We start from the raw sequence: 18632 nt of genomic DNA, 5'->3' as shown, positions 1-18632 counted from the left end.
AGTTACATCATTGCCTACTAGTTGAAAAGACAACACAGGTCCATATATCCAACTTCTGATTCTGTTCAAATAGTCTCACAATAAAAAGCTCAACGATATAGTTGCAAAAGCATTTATTCTCCAGGAGTCAAATGTAGAACAGTGTCTTTAGTGCAACAGAACAAAATAAGTACAATAAAACCCAAACGTCAAGTGCAACCTATTTCCCCACAGGAGGTCAACGAGAAGTGAATTCAGTTATCTTCCTGCTGATAGTGCTGGGAAGTCTTCTGGATCATCTGGGTTTGGAGCCAGATCCTCCTCCTGATGGGAGAACAGATATTAAAAACATGTCATACAAAAATCAACCTGCTTCTAATATTCCCCTTGATTGTAGTTGGTTGTCTTATGAGCAAATTGAATGTCCCAAACAAATGCAATCCCTTCAGTAAATAAGACAACACTGAAATACAGATGTCAAAGTGAGCATCCATCTATAATAACTGGTATGGTGGAGTTACCAAGACCCCCACTAAATAATTCAGTGTCTGAATGGTCGGTTATTATAATACATCATTAATAAAAAGACTATCGGTGAGCCAGTAGTCGAGAACATACCCTCTCCAGTATGGGTCTGGCTCTCTCTGGGCGGTTAGTCGGGCCACCTCTTGCTCCCCTTCCCCGACCCCCACGACTGGGACGTCCAAGGCTCCCGAAGTTGATCTCCAGAAGGGAGGTGATGTCATTCACAGAGCTGCGGAGGAAGTGTCCATCTTCCACGGTCCCCTCCTTCACATTCTGAAGATTGGAGGTAGATACTAAATATAGTCCAACGGCCAGTTCACACTGCATGCGACGGCTGAACTGCTGCATCGGTCACGCGCGTAGAGTCCACACAGACTGGCTATTCTTCCAACATAAAGGTTGCCTTTCATAATGGCCAGAATGTTTCATTATGACTCACACGGCTCCATAAATGAATACCGTCCTGTTAACAAATGAAGAGATTGTCCACAGAAAGACCCTCGAGAGCTTTTTGAGTTAAATGAATATCAACTTCCTGGATGTCTGACATATTCTACAGATACAAACAGTGGAACTGTAGTAATGTTGCTGGTGTGATGTCAACATACTGTCAAAAGATAACTTCCCCAGTTCAGTTCCACAAGATTTAGTGAAGTGGGTGGACCTCAGACAAGGAAGCGCTTCTCAAACACTGGACACAGCACCATCTAGTGTGGTGGGGAGGTACTGCAAAATGCTAAGACTTGGAGTAATTTGTATATCTAAACATACTCAAGAATTTATATTAACAAAAACAATGCGTTCTTTCAATGACTAGTTACATTTGACTATCACCACACCATGATGATTTGATGATGTAGCAAACCCCCCCCCCAAAAAGAACGATACAGGATACCTGTTTAAAGACAGGTCAGACGGGTTGCCTACAGCCAGCCCGCCAGTTGAGAAGTGTGAACACGAGACATACAAACCATGTGGCTGCTCCAACCTGTTAACACGGGCAACGGAATAAAAAGCAAGAGTTTCCATGACGCAGGCAGTGTGGCCCGTGTGTAAGACTTATTTCAGGTGAACACACCATTTAGATGCCATTGTGTTTTGCCATGTTATCAGTACGGTCTTTAGATCGTTAAAGGCCCGTCACAGTAGAAAACCTCAGGACCTCCATCCTTTGCGTGGTTTACACTGAAGGTCTGTATGTTACAGTCACTGCAAGATGAGGCTTTACGATACTGCTCAAGTATTCTACAAGTAGGCTCTAAACATGGCTCCACTTTCATCAGGGCGGTGTTTTCTTCTGAACAGATGCAATAAAGGGCTTCACATCCTCACCTCCGTGTGCTTTGATTGGTGGATGACCTTGGCTTTGGAGGGAATCTTGTTCCCAGATTTTCGGATGTTAAAGTCGGCCTTGGGACGACTCGTCTCCTGCACGGCCTTCCACTCGTCCAGGGTCATCTCCATGGCAACCTGGACCAGCACTTCCCCATCCTCTTCTTCCATTGCCCTATCATAATTGGGGATAGACCACGACCGTCAGTCCACTTTATTTTCATCTAGTGTGACACTACCTCAATGCGTTTAATCCATCCTTGCAAAAAAGGGCAAAATAAAAATGTTGACATTGTTGCAAACTTATAACCAACAATGTAACCACAAAAATATGGCAGCCATACGTCTCCTAAAGACAAAACACCCGATTAGTCGCCTAATCGAATAACGGGGCTGATCCAACGGCCCCTGTTGACTGATTAAACTCCGACTGAACCAGGTGACGTGGCACTGATGTCATTTTAAAGAGATGCTTCCCTCACCGATTCTGATTCTCTTCCTCCGCACGTGTTTGGGGCTTCTCAGATTTGACGGTAGCAGCGGAGAACACCTCCATTGACTCACTTCTAAGGGACACAAAAAAACATCTGTACTGTGCCTAGGACTGAACGTTGTCATTTTACATGTGGTTGGTGAAACTGTACTTACCTTGCATGATCTTCAACACTGCCCCAGTTCCAGGGTCCTCGGCCTCCCCTCTTTTCCTCAGGAGAGATACCTCTGCAATGCATGTTTGCACAAAAATTGTGAATAAACCATTATGAGAGAAATAAAGACTTTTTAAATGGACCGCTACATGAACAAAAAGGCTTACGTTCCACTTTGTCGATCATATTCTCTCTTGCCCCTCAGGTCGAAGTTGTCAGAGTTCCTTGAGTATCCTCTCCCCCCTCTGTTCCCCCCTCTGCCTCTGAAGTCAGAGTTTGCATTATAGGAAGGCCTGGGGACCAATCAAAATAAAACTCACTTCATTCCTGCGACAGCTTCTACTTTTCAAAGTATTATTCTGGACTTCGTCACTGGGTTTTTCCTCATTTTGAAAAAATTTGAGAAAAAGTATGTGGTATTACTTAATCAGTGACAATTACAGGACAATGGTGAATTCTAAAATGTCAGCTAACAGTACCAATCACAAGTTACTGGTCAAACCAGACCAGGCAAGACTGTAGCAGCAAAACCCCTTACTGCTTTGAATATAGAAACGGTGCATTTTATTACTCATGAACTTCTCATTTTGTTTAAGTGGAAGAATGTGTCACTTCCTCTTACAAAAGTTGCAGCCTTGATTTTAAATAATTACTTAGTTTGGGGAAATGCATATTCAAATTGTGTCTAACTGTATGAAACTCTACATTTGTAGTTGATTAGAGTAAAACATAACATTTTACAGGGGACATAATATGGACACATTTTTATCAGATCAGAGAAACCAATATGGAGAGTTGTAGCCTCAGTTAGTATGAGAACACATACCTGGAGATGGAAAACTCCTGTGGATAGTCCTCTTTGTTGGCCCAACGCTCCCCAAAGGTAGCTCTCTTTATGACCCCATGAGCCTCCTCTCTAACATCTCCCCTCGCAGCCACTGGTCCAGGAAGTGCCTGATGCTGCTGCTGCTGCTGCTGACGGACTAAGGAAACAGAGTGAGGTAGAGATATTCAGTTGTGTTGTCTCACTGCACGTGTTTGCTAATGACGTGAATATATGAAATAATCAAATACGTGGTCAGAAAAAAAAAATTAAAATCAAGCATCAGTACCCTCGTTTCAACCAATAATCTATAAATCCCAACAAATTATAGTTCATAATAGCATTAAAAACATTGATTTAAATCTTCCAGGTATCAGGTAGTTGTTATCCCTGATTATAAAAACATTTCCCAATCCCAATTTATTTGATAGGGACGGAGACGATACACAGATAAACTGAAAACACCTTCACAATGCAAGTAACCTTCATCAAACACAAAGGAAAGAATGTAAACGTCAAACCAATGATGCAAAAAAAAATAAAAATAACTGCACTTCACTAAAACATACTTTTTACTGGATCATGAGATGGCTGGTTCTCGTGTCAGGAATAAAATAATGCATATTTTAATGTGCTATAAAATTTGGATAAAGTCAGATAACGGGTGGAAAAGTTACAGCATACACATGTGCTCAGCAGCCTAGCTGACTTTGCATCAGCAGCAGCTGACAAAGCCTGGGCTATCCAATCCAGAAATACTAGCAGAATGGTTTGGATGTTGTGCGTTAACGATAGTGTCACCAAGCAGGTTAGCTGACCTGGAGCCCGGTCTTGAACTTCCGACGCAAAGGGAAGGCGTCTGTCCTTCTGAGATTCCTTCTGACCAGCTTTCTTCTCTTTGCCTTCTTGCTTCTTTTTCTTCTTCTTCTCCTTCTTCTCCTGTTCCACTTTGCTGATCAAGTCGAAAGGGTCGGCCTCGTCATCCAGGAGATCCCCATACCTGTTTGCCACAACGCAACCGTAAGCCTCCGGGAGCATGTTAGCCTGTGTTTGATGAGGAGAAAGGACACAGATCAAAGGCCGAAAACCTCCTTCAAATGCATATCTCACAAATAACAGTTAACACAGCAAAGACAAGACTCGAGAAACGACCGTTTTCGTGCCCAGCTACACCAGAACAGAGCTGGGGATGGTAGCTTTCTGTCTCGGTGAACATCCAAACAAATACCCACTGCAGTTTGTCGACAATTTTAAATGTTTACACGTGTGGAGACACGCGACACCACGCCCACGTGCTCATCAATTGGCTATTCACTAATCAATATTCATTGTATTTACATGGCTCAAATCCTCGTTCAACAATGGTGGATTATTCTGTTTAGTCAGGTCCTGCCGCCCGAATTGGCACAGGAACTGAAGTCTCAGGGGATTTTATTCATTAACGATAAATACAAATAACTTTCGATTGATGAAGAAACAATTTGAAGTTATAAACGTATCCAACGTTAGCTACATTAATAACACCAACCACTTTCTAGCTTCAGAAGATCTCGTTGCTTAACGTTTCTCTAAAAATAAGAGTAACTTACCCCCGAAACAAGACGTTCGTAAAATATGAGAACATCACGCACATGTCTCAGCGGAGGTAAACGGTGACGTTAGCTACCTCTGAATATTCAAATATAACGCTAACGGTTTGACAATTAAAACCTTAATCAACTCGCTAACCCCATCTAGCGTTAGCTAGTATTTTACTATGACAAAGAAGTTGATAACTCTAATTAACCATAACTTTTTGAGTTTGCATTTGATAGCTTAAGCTAAATTGATATAATTTCACGCTAGGTATCTCAGCTAGTAGTTTTGTGCGCTAGCTACTTTTATTACTATGCTAACTACGCTGATTGATGAAGCTAACGCTAGCTTAACGTTAGCTTAACGTTAGCCATGCCTGGTATCTTGCGTTAGCCCGGTTTTGTAGAACTTGGCTATCTCAAAGATAAACGTGTCGTTATCGGTGTTCCGATAAATTCAGTCTCATAGCTTATTTTGCCGACTGTGCATCAATTCACTGAGCTATTATTTAACATTTCCTGAGTTAGTCTTTTCCCTGACCTGCATTTTTATGCTACCCGTCTGTGACAGCAGCTGTTCCGGTCTCGAGTAGCTCGCGGTGGTAGAGTGGTATCTGATACCTGGAAGCTAAACCTGACCACACTTCAGGTGAACCTGCGTGTACCAGGTAACTCGCTCAGGTCAAATTACGTTTTTTCCATTAAATGCAACCGAATAAAAACCTAAAACGGACTATTTACTCTTTTGTTTTTCCAGTATGACATTACATTACTAAACCTTCCACACGAAATAACCAACATTGTAAGGTGGGTCTGATTTAATTGACGTAGTGGTTTGATTGAGTATTGAACTCAGCTGTGTTTGGTACTTTTCCATGTCAGGGCTCGTTCAGACATGGAAAAGACATGGAGAATGTTGAGTTCCATTAAAGTACAACGTGCACTAAACTGTGTAGATCTGTGAAAATTCCCAAACTATTCATGAACTTTAAATACTGTTCTTTGCTCAGGCATGCAGAACCTAATTCCCCTTCATGTATCATTAGATAGATGACCAATCAACTGATATTTATAAAATAACCCTATGAATGTATGCATACTCATTCATGTAGTGTAGCAATAAAATTAGATCAACACCTCAAACACGAGAAGCTGAGTAACTGTCATAGGATGAGTCATATTTGACATAATGAAACTTCCTCTAGTGGTCATAATAGAAAGTACAAATCTGTGATGTCAACCGGGGACAACTACAGTCTCAACCATACACAAGGGGGTTGGCCTACTCCATTCAAATTCATAATATAAAACTAGAAAGAGTGTAGAGTATGGCCTTAGGCAGTTTCAATTACACTTGCGAGGTTTAATAGAATCTAAGTGCTTGTGTTTTAAAGGTGCAATGACGAGCCATCTGCTCCAAAGAAATAGGGGGCAGCATTTCACCCTTACTACAGAGACCATACAATATAAATCTACAGAAATCAGTTAATAAGAAGAGAAACACCTTCTAACACCAGGTCAAAAGGATGCCAAATTCAATCAAATTGCTGAAACTGTGTGAGACAGTCAAAATAACTCTGTTATCTCATAATCTTCACATGTGGCCTGTAGTTTAAGGTAGCCATTAATGTGTTTGTGCCACTAACCGGGGGCTGTTCGGGCGTGTTCACTTTGATAGTTTGTTTATTGGACTAAATCCAAAGTTGCAGAAACAAGAAAACGACCCACACCTTCGTCTGCGGTCTGCAGCACCGAGAGACTGACACCCAACTCAGATTCAGCCATTGCGAACCCCAGCACCGGTGGTTACAGCCCCAAACCCACGGTTTTAGGGTTCGCTATGACTGAATTCAAGCTAACTGCTAAATGTCTCCGTCTCCCGAAGCTGCCACAGGCTCTACTCCCGGCGACGCAGCCTTCTGGCAGCGGAAAGGACGAGTAAAGGGTGTGAGTCGTTTTTTTTGTAGTTTCTGCCAGATTGGATCCATTTAACAAACTATCAAAAAGCACACCATGGATGTATTAATAACAAGTCCTTGGTGGAGCTCTACTACTTTGTTCTCTGGACTGAGGGCAAACTGGCGCAACCACACTTACTATAGTCTATGAGTATTACCAGGGTGTTACAAGAAAGTTCACACCAGACGGTAGATAGCATATATCTGCACCTCAATACATTGACAAATTTAGTTTAACGTCAAAACTGTTAGCCTCCTTTTGATAATGTTAGTTTAATTTTACATTTTTTGAATGTTGTAAACCAAACTTCTGCCCAGATTTTTACGTTTAAAGACACATTGTACAGTGCAGTAGGATATATTTGGATTGTCTTTTTAAGATAACAAGTAAGGGACACAAACAGGCTCACAGCAATGGGACAGGCACATGAAACCAAACAGAAAGGCTTCTTTTGCAGCTCATAGGATACTATGTCTTAATTTCAGCTAAAGCCTGTATATGGGCACGTTTTCTGACTCGTTAACTCTACATTAAAATGAAACTCATTTGGATGTAATATCTCCAACAATGCCAGTGAACTAAAAGGTGAATCATTTTTTGCATCATTAATTCAAGTCTTGAATTTACTTTTGATAAGCACATTTTGTGGGCAGATAGACTTGTGAAAAACATTTTGATACATCATGGAAGAGAGAAAAGTTAGGGTTAAATTCAAATGTTCTCCTAAAATTAAAACACTAACACATTTTCAAATAACTGTTGGTTTCTATTTCTCTTCCTCACACACAGTACACCCTTTGTTCAAATATGTCCGCCCTAAAATTATTACGTAACTTTGGCGCCTCTGGGCCACCGTTTCCTTTCCCTTTAAATTGACCAAAAACGTAATAACATAAACAGACTCCTCAGCGCGGGAAAGAGCCATCTGCTCCTCTCCAACGTAAAATTAACCGCCCTTCGCTCTCATTGGCTCCGGCGCGGCCCACCGCGCGCTCTGCTCGTCTTCATTGGCCAATCTTGATGTCAGCGTGCGAGAGCGCGGGTCAAGTGTTTGAACCTCATTGGATAAGAACGTCTCGACCAATCATCGCACTTACACCGCTCTCTGTCCTGCATATTGGCCCGCGAGTCTGCGAGGTGGATCCGTGTGGCTGCTGCCATTGGTTACTTGTGACACGTGGGATCAAATCCCTGCCACCGATTGGTCAGTCAACTGCTCAGGCGCGATTTTGCAACGCGGGACAACGCTCCTGTGAGCGCACACAGGTCAGTTCAGACGACAAGAAGGGAACTTACCATCATCTTCATATCAAACTGTCTCTCTCGCGGATACTTTGTAGTGAACAACGATCCGAGCCTTTTCGGAAATGAAGGACGTATTCACTCCAGACTGAAAAGGATATCTATTTATGACTTTTACTCATTCATTTTTTTTTCAATAATCAACAAGATTTAATACTTTTACAGTTTTTGCTTGCCTTTGCTGGAGTTTTGACATCCGTACGATGGCCGAAAACAAGCAGCCGCACGTTGTTTTCTGCAACGACTCTCCAAAAAGAGTTTTGGTGTCCGTTATTAAGACCACGCCGATCAAACCGAGGAAAGCGGAGGCCCTGACGCCGACGAGTCCCGGTTTCAGCGACTTCATGGTCTACCCGTGGAAATGGGGGGAGAACGCCCACAATGTGACTCTGAGCCCGGGCTCGTTTAGCGGGGCTTCGTCACCGACCGGGACCCAGACGGCCAGGGAAGCGGACACGGACCCTACACCTGACCAGATCAGGGTATGTTCAGACTGTAAAACGTGTTAGTGTGACAGATGATGTGACACAGACCGACTTGGGCTGTTGTTCTTGTGTAGTTTGAGGTTGTTAACGACACTGCAACTTTAAGTTACAGGCCTAACAAATATGACTACTTATAATAACAGCAAGAAAAGAGCGCGTGCAGGGTGCTAATGACATGTTTAACAAACAAACCATTCCGAACAGTCGTTATAGAAGATGAATACAGTTCAGGTGTAAATAACTGTTAATGTCTACTTAAAACGTGGACATTATACGGCCGGAGTGGAGAGTCATTTAAAAAAATCGCCCGCGCAATAGGGTGTGACACGGTGGATTTTAAACCCCAGTTACTTCCTGGTTCTGGAGCAGCTGCTCATACATGACGTCTAGTCGCGCGCCAAAAGTGTAACCGGATGTGAATGAATTATAATGGACAAAACGTGCGTCCTGCTACAGAGTGGAACACGTGAGCTCAGCTAAGGAAATTATGAATGATGACACGATGTGTGCACTGTATGAAATACAAAACGCTGGTTAAACTAATGTATAACGTTACTGAATATTTATTTAGTATAACAAATACAGATGTACATGTGTAGTAAGCATTATGACCACGATGTGTCAGATTACAGTACGCTCTTGTAAATTTAGTAAATCATAGAAGTACAAAAATATGTGTATCCTCAATATGCTCAGCATCTGCTCATGGTTGCTGTTCTAAAAAGGACCATGTAAGAGTTGGGTGCATTCTTTCTGTCAGGATGGCATCCGCAGAGGGCGTCCGCGGGCCGACACTGTCCGGGAGCTCATAAACGAGGGGGAGACTTCGTCCAGCCACATTCGCTGCAACATCTGCAACCGGGTGTTTCCCAGAGAGAAGTCGCTTCAGGCTCACAAGAGGACACACACAGGTGAGGCATTACCTTGAGACCAGGTGGACGCACTGTGATTCTATATTCTGTCCCAGGGATGGTCACGAGAATGCTGGAACATGAAGGGGCACAGCTATGCTTGGTCTGTGAAAGAGGACAACAATTGACCTCCCAGTGCCTATTTGAAAAAAATGGTGCACTGTATGTGTGTGTGTCATATTAGAGGCACTGTGTAATGATGAACTTTAAAACTATGACAATACTGAACAATATCCCTATCCCCCCTCTGCAGGCGAGAGGCCCTACCTGTGTGACTACCCGAATTGTGGGAAGGCGTTTGTCCAGAGTGGTCAGCTGAAGACGCATCAGCGGCTGCACACTGGGGAAAAACCCTTCGTCTGCTCGGAGAAAGGTATTGAGCTGAAAGTAGTGTTAGTGAAGTAATGTTATTCTACCAACAGCAGAGTCAACGTTTCGTGACCTTTCACTTTTAGATACTTTTAGGTGTTTTCCAGCGGCATGAAACGTGGCTCAGTTAGTGTGATCGACTGGAGCGTTTAACTGGCCGAGTTTAATTTGGAAAGTACCCGATAAACTGTAAAACAAATGTACGAGCTGAACATCACCGTATCATATTTTTATAAATAGAAAATATGATACCGTTTTCATAACAGCTGTATCTTGGCTGTTCTAAAGTCACAGAATAACATTGCCTTACTGCATTTATTCATACCTGCTGCTCTCTCTCTCTCAGGATGTGGCAATCGGTTCACACACGCCAACCGTCACTGTCCCAAGCATCCGTTCTCCCGCCTGAAGAGAGAGGAACCAAAGGAGGGCCAGGGGAAGGCTCAGTCTGTGGATAACAAGGCTGTGGCAGAGTGGCTGGCAAAGTAAGTGAACGCAACAGGACCGGTGACCTGAGCGGAGACGATCTGTTCTATAAAGCAGGAATAGTAGAACTCATAACGTGCAGTCGATGGCATTTTATGCTTACCCACTCTTCTCGGTCCTCGCAGGTACTGGCAAACTCGTGAGCAGCGTGCCCCCCTAACCACCAAGGGGAAGCCACAGGGCAAGGCGCGATCCGAGGACCAGGAGCAGCAGGATCCCATGGAGTTCCTCCAGTCCGACGAGGAGAACGGCGACGACGAGGAGAAGGCCGAGGAGGAGAAGGGCGGCCAGGGAGGAGCCGCGAAGCGCCGCCTCCAGGAGCAACGGGAGCGTCTCCACGGTGCTCTGGCACTCATTGAGCTGGCCAACAACCTGTCTCCCTGAACACCCAGCTCACCCACCCCCACTTCCTGATCCGGGAGCCCCCCCCCCCCATTCCCCGTCCCTCATATCTCCATCCCCAACCTCGCCTTCCTGCAGTATGTGCTGTAGCTAGAAAGTGTTCATCAACGCAGAACTATAGCTAGTTTAGTTTATTCCATCAAGTTGTGAAATCAGACTTTTGAAAGCGAACCGAATTGGCCTGAGATCCGTGTTATGCACAACCCCTCCCCCCCCCTCCCAGCACCAGGAAGGCACAAGCTAAAGCACCTTATTCAGCTTCCATTTTATCCTTCTTTTAGGCTGCTATAATTGTAGATTTGACTATATGAAGAATGTCTCTTTTTCTCCTGTCTTCTGAAGGCACAAGAAAGAGTACCAATTATGTTTTAATTTGTTGTGTTTGCACTTTGAAGGGTAACGAGTTCTTTTTGAGTGTATTGAGAGTGTAACGGAGTGTGTGTGACTGATGTATATATGGATTAAGCTCGGAGGGAGAGAACGATACAGGGTGTGGTCAAACATAGGAAGTGTTAAGTCGCATTCCAACTGTCAAGATGGCCTCTCATCATGCTCCCAGGTTTCATCTCCAAGCGTTGTAAAGCACAATTTCACTGCCACGATGGCGACGGTGGACAAAATGGACAGATAAGTTTTAGGCCTCACCTGTGAGGCGTGGAAAAAAAGACGTGCGCGTAGGCAGACTAAGAGGAGACAAGAGTCCAGCAAGCTGACATGGTCGTTTTTTTTTAATGTGCGAATGAGAGGTGATCATTGCAAGCCTAATCCAGAGCTCTCGTCTGGAAGCTCCACCACTTTATCGTTATATACGATACTTACAGATCTACAATATTAAAAAGGTCCAGAGTCCCTTTTTAAAAGACTTGCCATATTTCCATTTGAACAGCCGTTTCCCACATAGATACAAGAATCGTGGGTTAAAAACATGCAGACCTTTAAGTTGTTTTCCAACCAGACGGGAGATTTATTTTCACATTGGATGTCAATCGCCTTTTATATTAAAAGGTGCGAGACCAGTTACGATACGGGCACAGCATCACAGTAGTGTGTGATGCATCTGTCATCTCATTTCAGAAGCGTAAATTATGATATTTATTTCACCGTACTTTCTTCTTTTCTTCCTGGCTCACATTTTGTTGCTCTTTGACAGCCCTGGAATCTTTTTTTCTGGCACCAGCCGGGAAAAAAAAATCAGCAAAGTTTTAAAACCATAGAATATATCACATGAACGTAGACTACCCGTTTATTGATATTCAGCACTTACACCCCTTATTAAGTCTCGGATTAAGCTTGCAATGCACTGAAGAATAGATTTGTTGTACGTGTCCAAGGAAACAGCGCAGGTGTTTTGTAGTGCCGGGTGATTTTCCTTCATTTGTTTTTTACATTTTTTTAAGCAACACTACATCCTTCAACACTGTATGAAGCCTCTCATAACTGCCCTGTCACTCTAGCTGTGATGTTTGATTTACAAAGTGTGGAGTTACGGTGAAACTGGAAGGCCAGCGAAATGTTGATAATGAAAACACCAAATGATTTATTTTTACCCAAGTATAGTATATTTTGAAGCATTTCTAACCCGTAGTCTATTTTGTGGTTTGAGAAGATTATGGCATTTAATATATATATATACACACATTGTGTTTGTTAGAATATCAAGTGTGCACGATTTACGGGAGAACTTTGAAGTTGAATTTTAGTTTTCAGTTTTCCCCTCCGCTAACACCCCCCCAACAGTTTTCATGTTTGACATGTGTAGAGTGATCCTGCTTGCTTGGTAGACATTTAATTACACATTTTTTAAAGAAAAAGGTAAGATTTCTCTGACAGGCTGTCCACACTGTTATACAATTGTTGGTTTTCAATAAACATTCAATGAACCTGACCCAGAAATTCAACGTCTTTGTCAATTTATTGAGTCATGATTTAGAAGTGAAATTAAAGCAGTATTGCATCAAAGCCTTTAAAAACAATCAGTTCATTGACGGGGTCGTCCTGATCAGAGGATCGGCAGTTCGATCCCCGGCTCCGCAAGTCCGTGTCAATGTGTCCTTGGGCAAGACTCTTAAACCCAAATTGCTCCTTTTAAGGTTCTGAATGTTCGATGGTGCTGATGGGCAGGTGGCACCTTGCATGGTAGCGCTTGCCATCATATGAATGATGACATGTAATGTTAAAGCACTTTGAGTGGTGGGAAGACTAGAAAAGCAGCGTATAAGTACAGTCCCTTTACCATAAAAATGAAAAGTGTAAAAACAATAATTATGCTCCAATATGGAGCAGAGCAATGCCACCCAGTGGTAAGAGCTGAAATAGTGTCTTCATTTAGTTTGCGGTGCACTTCCCTGTTGAATCTTCAGCTCTTGTGCTCCTTCTGCGTTACTCCCGGATGATTTGTGGTTAAAGATGAGATACGAGTACATTAGTCCACCCGACATGCTGCAACGCAAACGATGAAAGAAATGAATCGTGAGGCCCTGGAAAACAATGTGCCCGGCAAGACCATAAACTTTACTGTCGTTCATAGATGCTTTGCACGGGCTTGGAGTATGGAAATACATTTCACAAAGCTGCTCTTAAAAGACTAGGAAATCAAACATAGTAAGAAATGTAAATTTTCAGTTGCAGCCAAGTACAGTTTGTAACGACATTTAACAAAACATGTCATAAAAAAGAACAGAATAAAAATAAAACTGGAATGGAAAATATAAACTCTTACCAAATGCTGAGGCCGAGGAAGTTGGTCCAAGAGAACAGGTAGTCTCCGCCCACAAAGATGCCGATATAAGCTACTGCCACGTTCTTAAAAAAAAAAAAAAAAAAAAGGATTATGCAGGTTAGTGATGATCTTGTTAGCAGAAATTGGACACAGAGAAAACACACAAGGAGGTTGTCTTAGGTTCTGTATCTGTTCATTGATTATAGTGTGCAGTGTGATGTAAAATCCAGATCCACATACAGGTTAGAACTTTAAGCATTGTCTATTAGTAAAGTAATGAATTTGGAGGGTTAGGCAATCTTGGCGGAGATATGCAGAGCCTGTGCTTTCCAGTCTCTAAATAGTATCGTCGTCGGCGTGTTCTTACCTTTATTGCCCCCACTACTGTTGTAGTGAGTGCCGAGTTATAATAGCTGCACAGGACTATGGAATACATCAGCACGAACCTGAAAAACAACACAAAGCTGACTCTTGTAAAACTGACTAGGGTGAGGTGGTAATGTAAGAGCTATGGAATTCTTTAAAAAAAATGTATCTCAGTTGCAACAAAGTTGTGACATACCCCATGAAGCATGACGTGAGGAAACAAAAAATAAAAGTTGCTTCAACCCAGTCCTCAAATGTGATTGCCTGTGAATCAAAAACACGAAACTTGTGTCAAGTAGGAAAAAGCAGAGTTTGTGGCACAAACACCCAGAAATAACCCACTGGATCACAGTTACCGTCTGTACCTTGTGTAAATCTCCAGTAACCGCACTTGCCAAGAGAGTGGGGATGACAATGATTAGTGCATTGTAAAATAAGACACCATACTTCCCAAGGCCCTGAACAAACAAAAAAACAACCATGTGTGTAAACAAACGGCAAACCTAAAGACAGTTACTTCTACTGCATGTTGAATATTGAAATATTAACAATATTAACAATTTTACTTCTATAAGCCGACGGCTATCAGCATCTAAAATCACAATGCTCAAAAAGGTTGCTGGTGTTTTGTGTGGAGATGATGTAATCCCATGTGGTCAAAATCCTGTTTACTGGCTGACCAAACCAAAGCCGTCACCGTCGCTCACACCTTACGATGCAGGAGTTACAAATCGAAGGACATATAAACGGTCCAAACCCATTGTTTCCCGGAAAAAAACAAGTTTAACTTCCTTTATTTCTTTGGAAAGACAACTATGCAGCACGATCTTCTACATCTTCACACTTTATCGCAATTCAATACCAGATAAAGCAGTTAACCGCACCTACACAGACTGTGGTGAATCTACAAGTAGAATGCAGTACAGATTGTGTCTGTTTGCACAGACTGTGCAGGGAATGTTACCTCAGTGCCAAGTTTCTTCTTGGTGTACACGCCGCTGGCAGCAGTGAAGGCATCGTTGAGCAGGATGAATGAGTAAGCCTCCACATCAAAGGCCAGGTCTGAACTAGAGGAGAGGAAGGGGCGGAGGGACAGCAAAGGTGTTCAGTTCTTACGTGATACGTAAACAAATCCAAGACAAAAACAAAAAAATATCCATACCTCGCAGCAACCATGGCACCAAGGACTATGGTCACAACACTGTACACAAGTCTCTTTGGGAATGTTTTTCTGGAGAAAAAAAAGGGAACACCGACACATTCAGATCAAAACTCCCAAAGCTCCCACCTTGTTTAATTGGGCTGATAAACTGACGTTAGACCTGTAAGAATTGCCTCGTGATACATAGCGCGCAGTACTTTCAGACCAGTTGTGTCACAATTCTGATGAGGTTATTTGTTTCAAGGCTCTAACAGCAATATATAAATCAGAGATATGCCTCACCTTAGTATATATACTTCCAAGACCATCGTCATCAATATGGTGAATTTCCGTAATACTGTAAACATGGGTAAACTGTAAAAAAATAAACCACATGAATGAGCACAGACTAAGACTAAGGACTAAACCTGCTTTGTTTAGACAACAACCAAACTGGATCAACCTGAGTTTTTTGGTGCTGGCCAGTCCTGTTATATGGTTCCCAACATACAGCAAAGGAAGGGGGAAAATCTGGCAAAGAAACACAAGGGGAACAATATTTTAGCAAGTAAATAAAGATGAATATATTTAGATTTTTTTTCTAAGAAATAAGAAATCCTTACTTTTAAGGGAATACTTCTGTCGAAATCTTGAAACTGGACTGTTTTGCTCATTTTGGCAGCATAAAGGACAACAAGAGTGGCGATCATCTGAAAGCACCAAAGTGACTGTGAAACGTGTGTGTGTGCGCATGACTGACACACACAGAGACACACTCACACACTCACACACACACACACACAGACACATCCACAACTGGACAACTTACCTGTCCAATTCCCAAACACATGTAGGAGGGAAACCTGCAAAACCAACACATACACAGTTAAAGGCTGAGTGTGATTCAATAATGATTTATTATTATAAGCTTCCTCTGTGTGTGAGGGCGTTTACTTTGCAAATACTGTGCTTAAGTACACTTGTGAGGTACTCAACTTAAATACTTCCATTTTCTCTTTACGCCACTACATTTATCTGAAGCCTTACTAGTTACTTTGCATATTCATATTCAAAATACAGATTCAAATAAAGTATTGACAGTAGTTCAATTAGCTCCACCTTCACCATTAAAGTGATGTACGCATTAGCCTAATGCATGAATATAATCCAGTAATAACATTATTCGCACAATGAGCGGGCCAACATTTACATTTACTTTAAGAATAATATGTTGTGATGCCAATAGTTAGCAAAACATTTAAATGCATGACTTTTACTTTAATACCCCCACACACCGTGCTAATGCTACCCTGATAACGCAGCGTACGGTGCACGTCTTCCGCCTCTGATAACCGACTTGATGACAGCGCGACTAAAGCGTCGCGTAACGTTACCTGAAGCTCGTGAGCACCGTTTTATTCACCACCGTGATGACAAACGAACTGCCGGCGTAAAACACGGCGGAGTAAAACCGGAGCAGTCCGGAGTGTTCAACGGGTTCTTGGCAGGCGGTTGAAGACATCGTCGATTATTATGAAGACACCTGTTTGGCGTTTTAGAGAAGTTGATAACAGGAGAAGCAGAGAAGGAGTCGGCTACTTCCTGGTTTTGGTGGGAGGTTCTGGTTCTACAACTAAAAAAAAACAGAAGAAGAAAAGAAAAAGACATGGCGGATGTCAATCTCGATGCTCACTCGTGTCCATGTACAAACTTTTTTTGGTTGATTTTGAAAACAAATGCCCCACCAGTATTCTGCAGGCCAGTAGGCATGAATTGTCTTTAATTACGTGTATATCTGAGCAATACAAGTAGGGACCTGTGATATATGTGACATTTTGTTCTCAAGTTAATAAAATGTACTTGCAACCACCCTTAAAAAAACGCTCAAAACTAAGAAGCCGGAATGTGCATCATGCAGCGTTGTGGCAAAGTATGTTAGGATTTTGTTGATCGGCACACGTCATCCAATCAGTCCACATTCTTTCTATTTGCAGAGATAACTTGAGAACAACATCAAAAACAGACACGAAACATCTCACTGACACCTTTAGGTTTTTGTTATTATGAACAGTGCTTGAGGATAGACATGTTATTTATTTAAGGTCGGTCCGTGTACGTTTTAAAAGTTTGTTTCATCGAAAATACAGAAATACCACGTTTTGTTCGTTTTCCGTTTTAAACCAAAAACGGAAAAGCACAGCCGTTTCCTCGTTTTTGTTGTCTAAATCTAAAAAACAATTGCTCTTTTGACCCGGAAGTAAGAATATTTCAAAATAAAAGTCAAGGTAATAGAATGACCGTATGCAAGCATTTCTTATTTACAGTCCATTATGCAAGCACATACCAGGGTAATATTAGAAGAACAATAAACTAATGAATATAAATAAATACATCTGGTCCCGATGGGAGTATGTTAGGAACAGTAGTTGATTACAGGTGGTTTAATATTAATTTATCCATGTATACAGCAATAATCAACTTTTCGATTAACCAGTATTACAGTTCATAATATAGTTTAATCAAAGACAATTTGTGTGTGCAGAGTTGTTGCTGTTAGCCCTGATATTTATTTTTCCACGGTATTCTGTTCCTTGAGTGAAGGCAGAGCATTAAAAGTGTTTACCATTTCTACCAGTAGATGGCAGTATCAGTGTATTTAAACCATAGATTTAGTTATATTTACTTGTGTCTTTGTTATTTGTCAATGTTATTGATACAGGTGTATTTAATGCTGTTTATTTCATCTGATATGTGATGTTCATGGTTAATTTGCAAACTAGTTATATACATCATGTATTTACTTGTTATTTTTATGTAATTTCAGAACCAAACATTCCTACATGGAAGCGTGAGCATGTATTGATCACGAGGCAATAAATAATGAGAATTGAAAAATAAAGAGACATTTGGTTTTTTCAGAAGTCAACATGAATAAAGTGTTGTTATAAAGTGCACAGCTTCAATCTCCATTTGCTGACAGTGTCTCCACTAGAAGGCGCTGTTGCATCAGACTAGTGGAAAAGAAAACGTCTTCATTTGACAGAGAGGCCTCGAGCACGACTTTCTCCATCAGCTTTACTTTCAGCAGTTTGATTGTTCATGCAAGTCTGCTCCGTCATATTCTCGCTCGCTTAGAGACATCTATTTCTCTCCTCGTTTTCCACCACACATTGAAATGATAAACGATAATTGCATTTTTCTTTTTGTCTTGTTTTATCAACAAACAAAAAGAAGATCCTTCTCTGATCAGCTTTTCAACATATTGCCCCTTGGAGGCGAGATGAGCCTGAGCCAAACGTTGCTGACAGTTTGAGTGCTGATAAATCAAAGCCATGGAGACTTCTACCACAACAGATATGCTGCCAGCAGGAGTTCAACCATGCACAGCTGTCACATGTTTTTGTCTGTGTCTAACGGTAAGCTTTGCTGCGGCCCCATGTGACACCATCATCTTACACTGTTGCTGATGTCGTGCAGCCGGTTGCCTTTCAAACAGTTTGGATTTGAGGACTCCGATGAAGGAAACTCAACTTGTATTGGTTTGGTGATAGATGAGAGCTCTTCGGTAAATGGTGAAGGAGGCTGAAATGTCTTCACATTAAAGGCTACCAG

General features: G+C 42.0%; 3 protein-coding genes across 4 annotated transcripts; 1 reads left to right on the top strand and 2 right to left on the bottom strand.

Moving 5' to 3' along the window:
- Window positions 1-96: 96 nt before the first annotated feature.
- LOC142957244 (intracellular hyaluronan-binding protein 4-like) lies at window positions 97-10830 on the bottom strand. 2 transcript variants are annotated; one of them, XM_076098912.1, is made up of 9 exons: window positions 9550-10830; window positions 4125-4350; window positions 3310-3466; window positions 2651-2776; window positions 2485-2556; window positions 2319-2402; window positions 1837-2011; window positions 598-777; window positions 97-303 (listed from the first exon to the last, which is right to left on the bottom strand). In XM_076098912.1, the coding sequence occupies exons 2-9, from the start codon at window positions 4342-4344 to the stop codon at window positions 238-240; spliced, it is 1080 nt and encodes a 359-aa protein (XP_075955027.1). In that variant the 5' UTR covers window positions 4345-4350; window positions 9550-10830; the 3' UTR covers window positions 97-237. The 2 variants fall into 2 exon arrangements, with proteins under 2 accessions (XP_075955027.1, XP_075955028.1); XM_076098913.1 differs by lacking the exon at window positions 9550-10830 and having other exon boundaries at window positions 4125-6380.
- On the top strand, window positions 8126-12819 carry znf367 (zinc finger protein 367). Its single transcript, XM_076098915.1, has 5 exons — window positions 8126-8623; window positions 9387-9537; window positions 9791-9910; window positions 10253-10391; window positions 10518-12819. Exons 1-5 carry the CDS (start codon window positions 8345-8347, stop codon window positions 10774-10776), a joined length of 948 nt encoding a protein of 315 aa, XP_075955030.1. The 5' UTR covers window positions 8126-8344; the 3' UTR covers window positions 10777-12819.
- slc35d2 (solute carrier family 35 member D2) lies at window positions 12688-17171 on the bottom strand. The gene is made up of 12 exons (XM_076098914.1): window positions 16415-17171; window positions 15850-15883; window positions 15644-15730; window positions 15484-15551; window positions 15324-15395; window positions 15042-15110; window positions 14844-14946; window positions 14245-14337; window positions 14076-14143; window positions 13881-13959; window positions 13514-13596; window positions 12688-13233 (listed from the first exon to the last, which is right to left on the bottom strand). The coding sequence occupies exons 1-12, from the start codon at window positions 16540-16542 to the stop codon at window positions 13116-13118; spliced, it is 1002 nt and encodes a 333-aa protein (XP_075955029.1). The 5' UTR covers window positions 16543-17171; the 3' UTR covers window positions 12688-13115.
- Between the last annotated feature and the right edge of the window lie 1461 nt (window positions 17172-18632).

Source organism: Anarhichas minor, unplaced genomic scaffold (assembly GCF_050575085.1).
Source record: "Anarhichas minor isolate MPS153535 unplaced genomic scaffold, ASM5057508v1 ptg000025l, whole genome shotgun sequence".
NCBI classification, from domain to species: Eukaryota; Metazoa; Chordata; class Actinopteri; order Perciformes; family Anarhichadidae; genus Anarhichas; species Anarhichas minor.
This window is presented reverse-complemented; position numbering and strand designations above follow the sequence as displayed.

Coding starts and splice junctions, on each gene's coding strand:
- LOC142957244 (XM_076098912.1), bottom strand. CDS start 4,344: ATGCTCCCGGAGGCTTACGGTTGCGTTGTGGCAAACAGGTATGGGGAT. Junction 3,467..4,124: donor AGTTCAAGACCGGGCTCCAG/GTCAGCTAACCT, acceptor CTGTTTCCTTAG/TCCGTCAGCAGCAGCAGCAG. Junction 2,012..2,318: donor GAGGAAGAGAATCAGAATCG/GTGAGGGAAGCA, acceptor CAATTATGATAG/GGCAATGGAAGAAGAGGATG.
- znf367 (XM_076098915.1), top strand. CDS start 8,345: ATGGCCGAAAACAAGCAGCCGCACGTTGTTTTCTGCAACGACTCTCCA. Junction 8,624..9,386: donor CTACACCTGACCAGATCAGG/GTATGTTCAGAC, acceptor TCTTTCTGTCAG/GATGGCATCCGCAGAGGGCG. Junction 10,392..10,517: donor GTGGCAGAGTGGCTGGCAAA/GTAAGTGAACGC, acceptor CGGTCCTCGCAG/GTACTGGCAAACTCGTGAGC.
- slc35d2 (XM_076098914.1), bottom strand. CDS start 16,542: ATGTCTTCAACCGCCTGCCAAGAACCCGTTGAACACTCCGGACTGCTC. Junction 15,552..15,643: donor ACAGAAGTATTCCCTTAAAA/GTAAGGATTTCT, acceptor TTTCTTTGCCAG/ATTTTCCCCCTTCCTTTGCT. Junction 13,960..14,075: donor CTCACGTCATGCTTCATGGG/GTATGTCACAAC, acceptor GTTGTTTTTCAG/GTTCGTGCTGATGTATTCCA.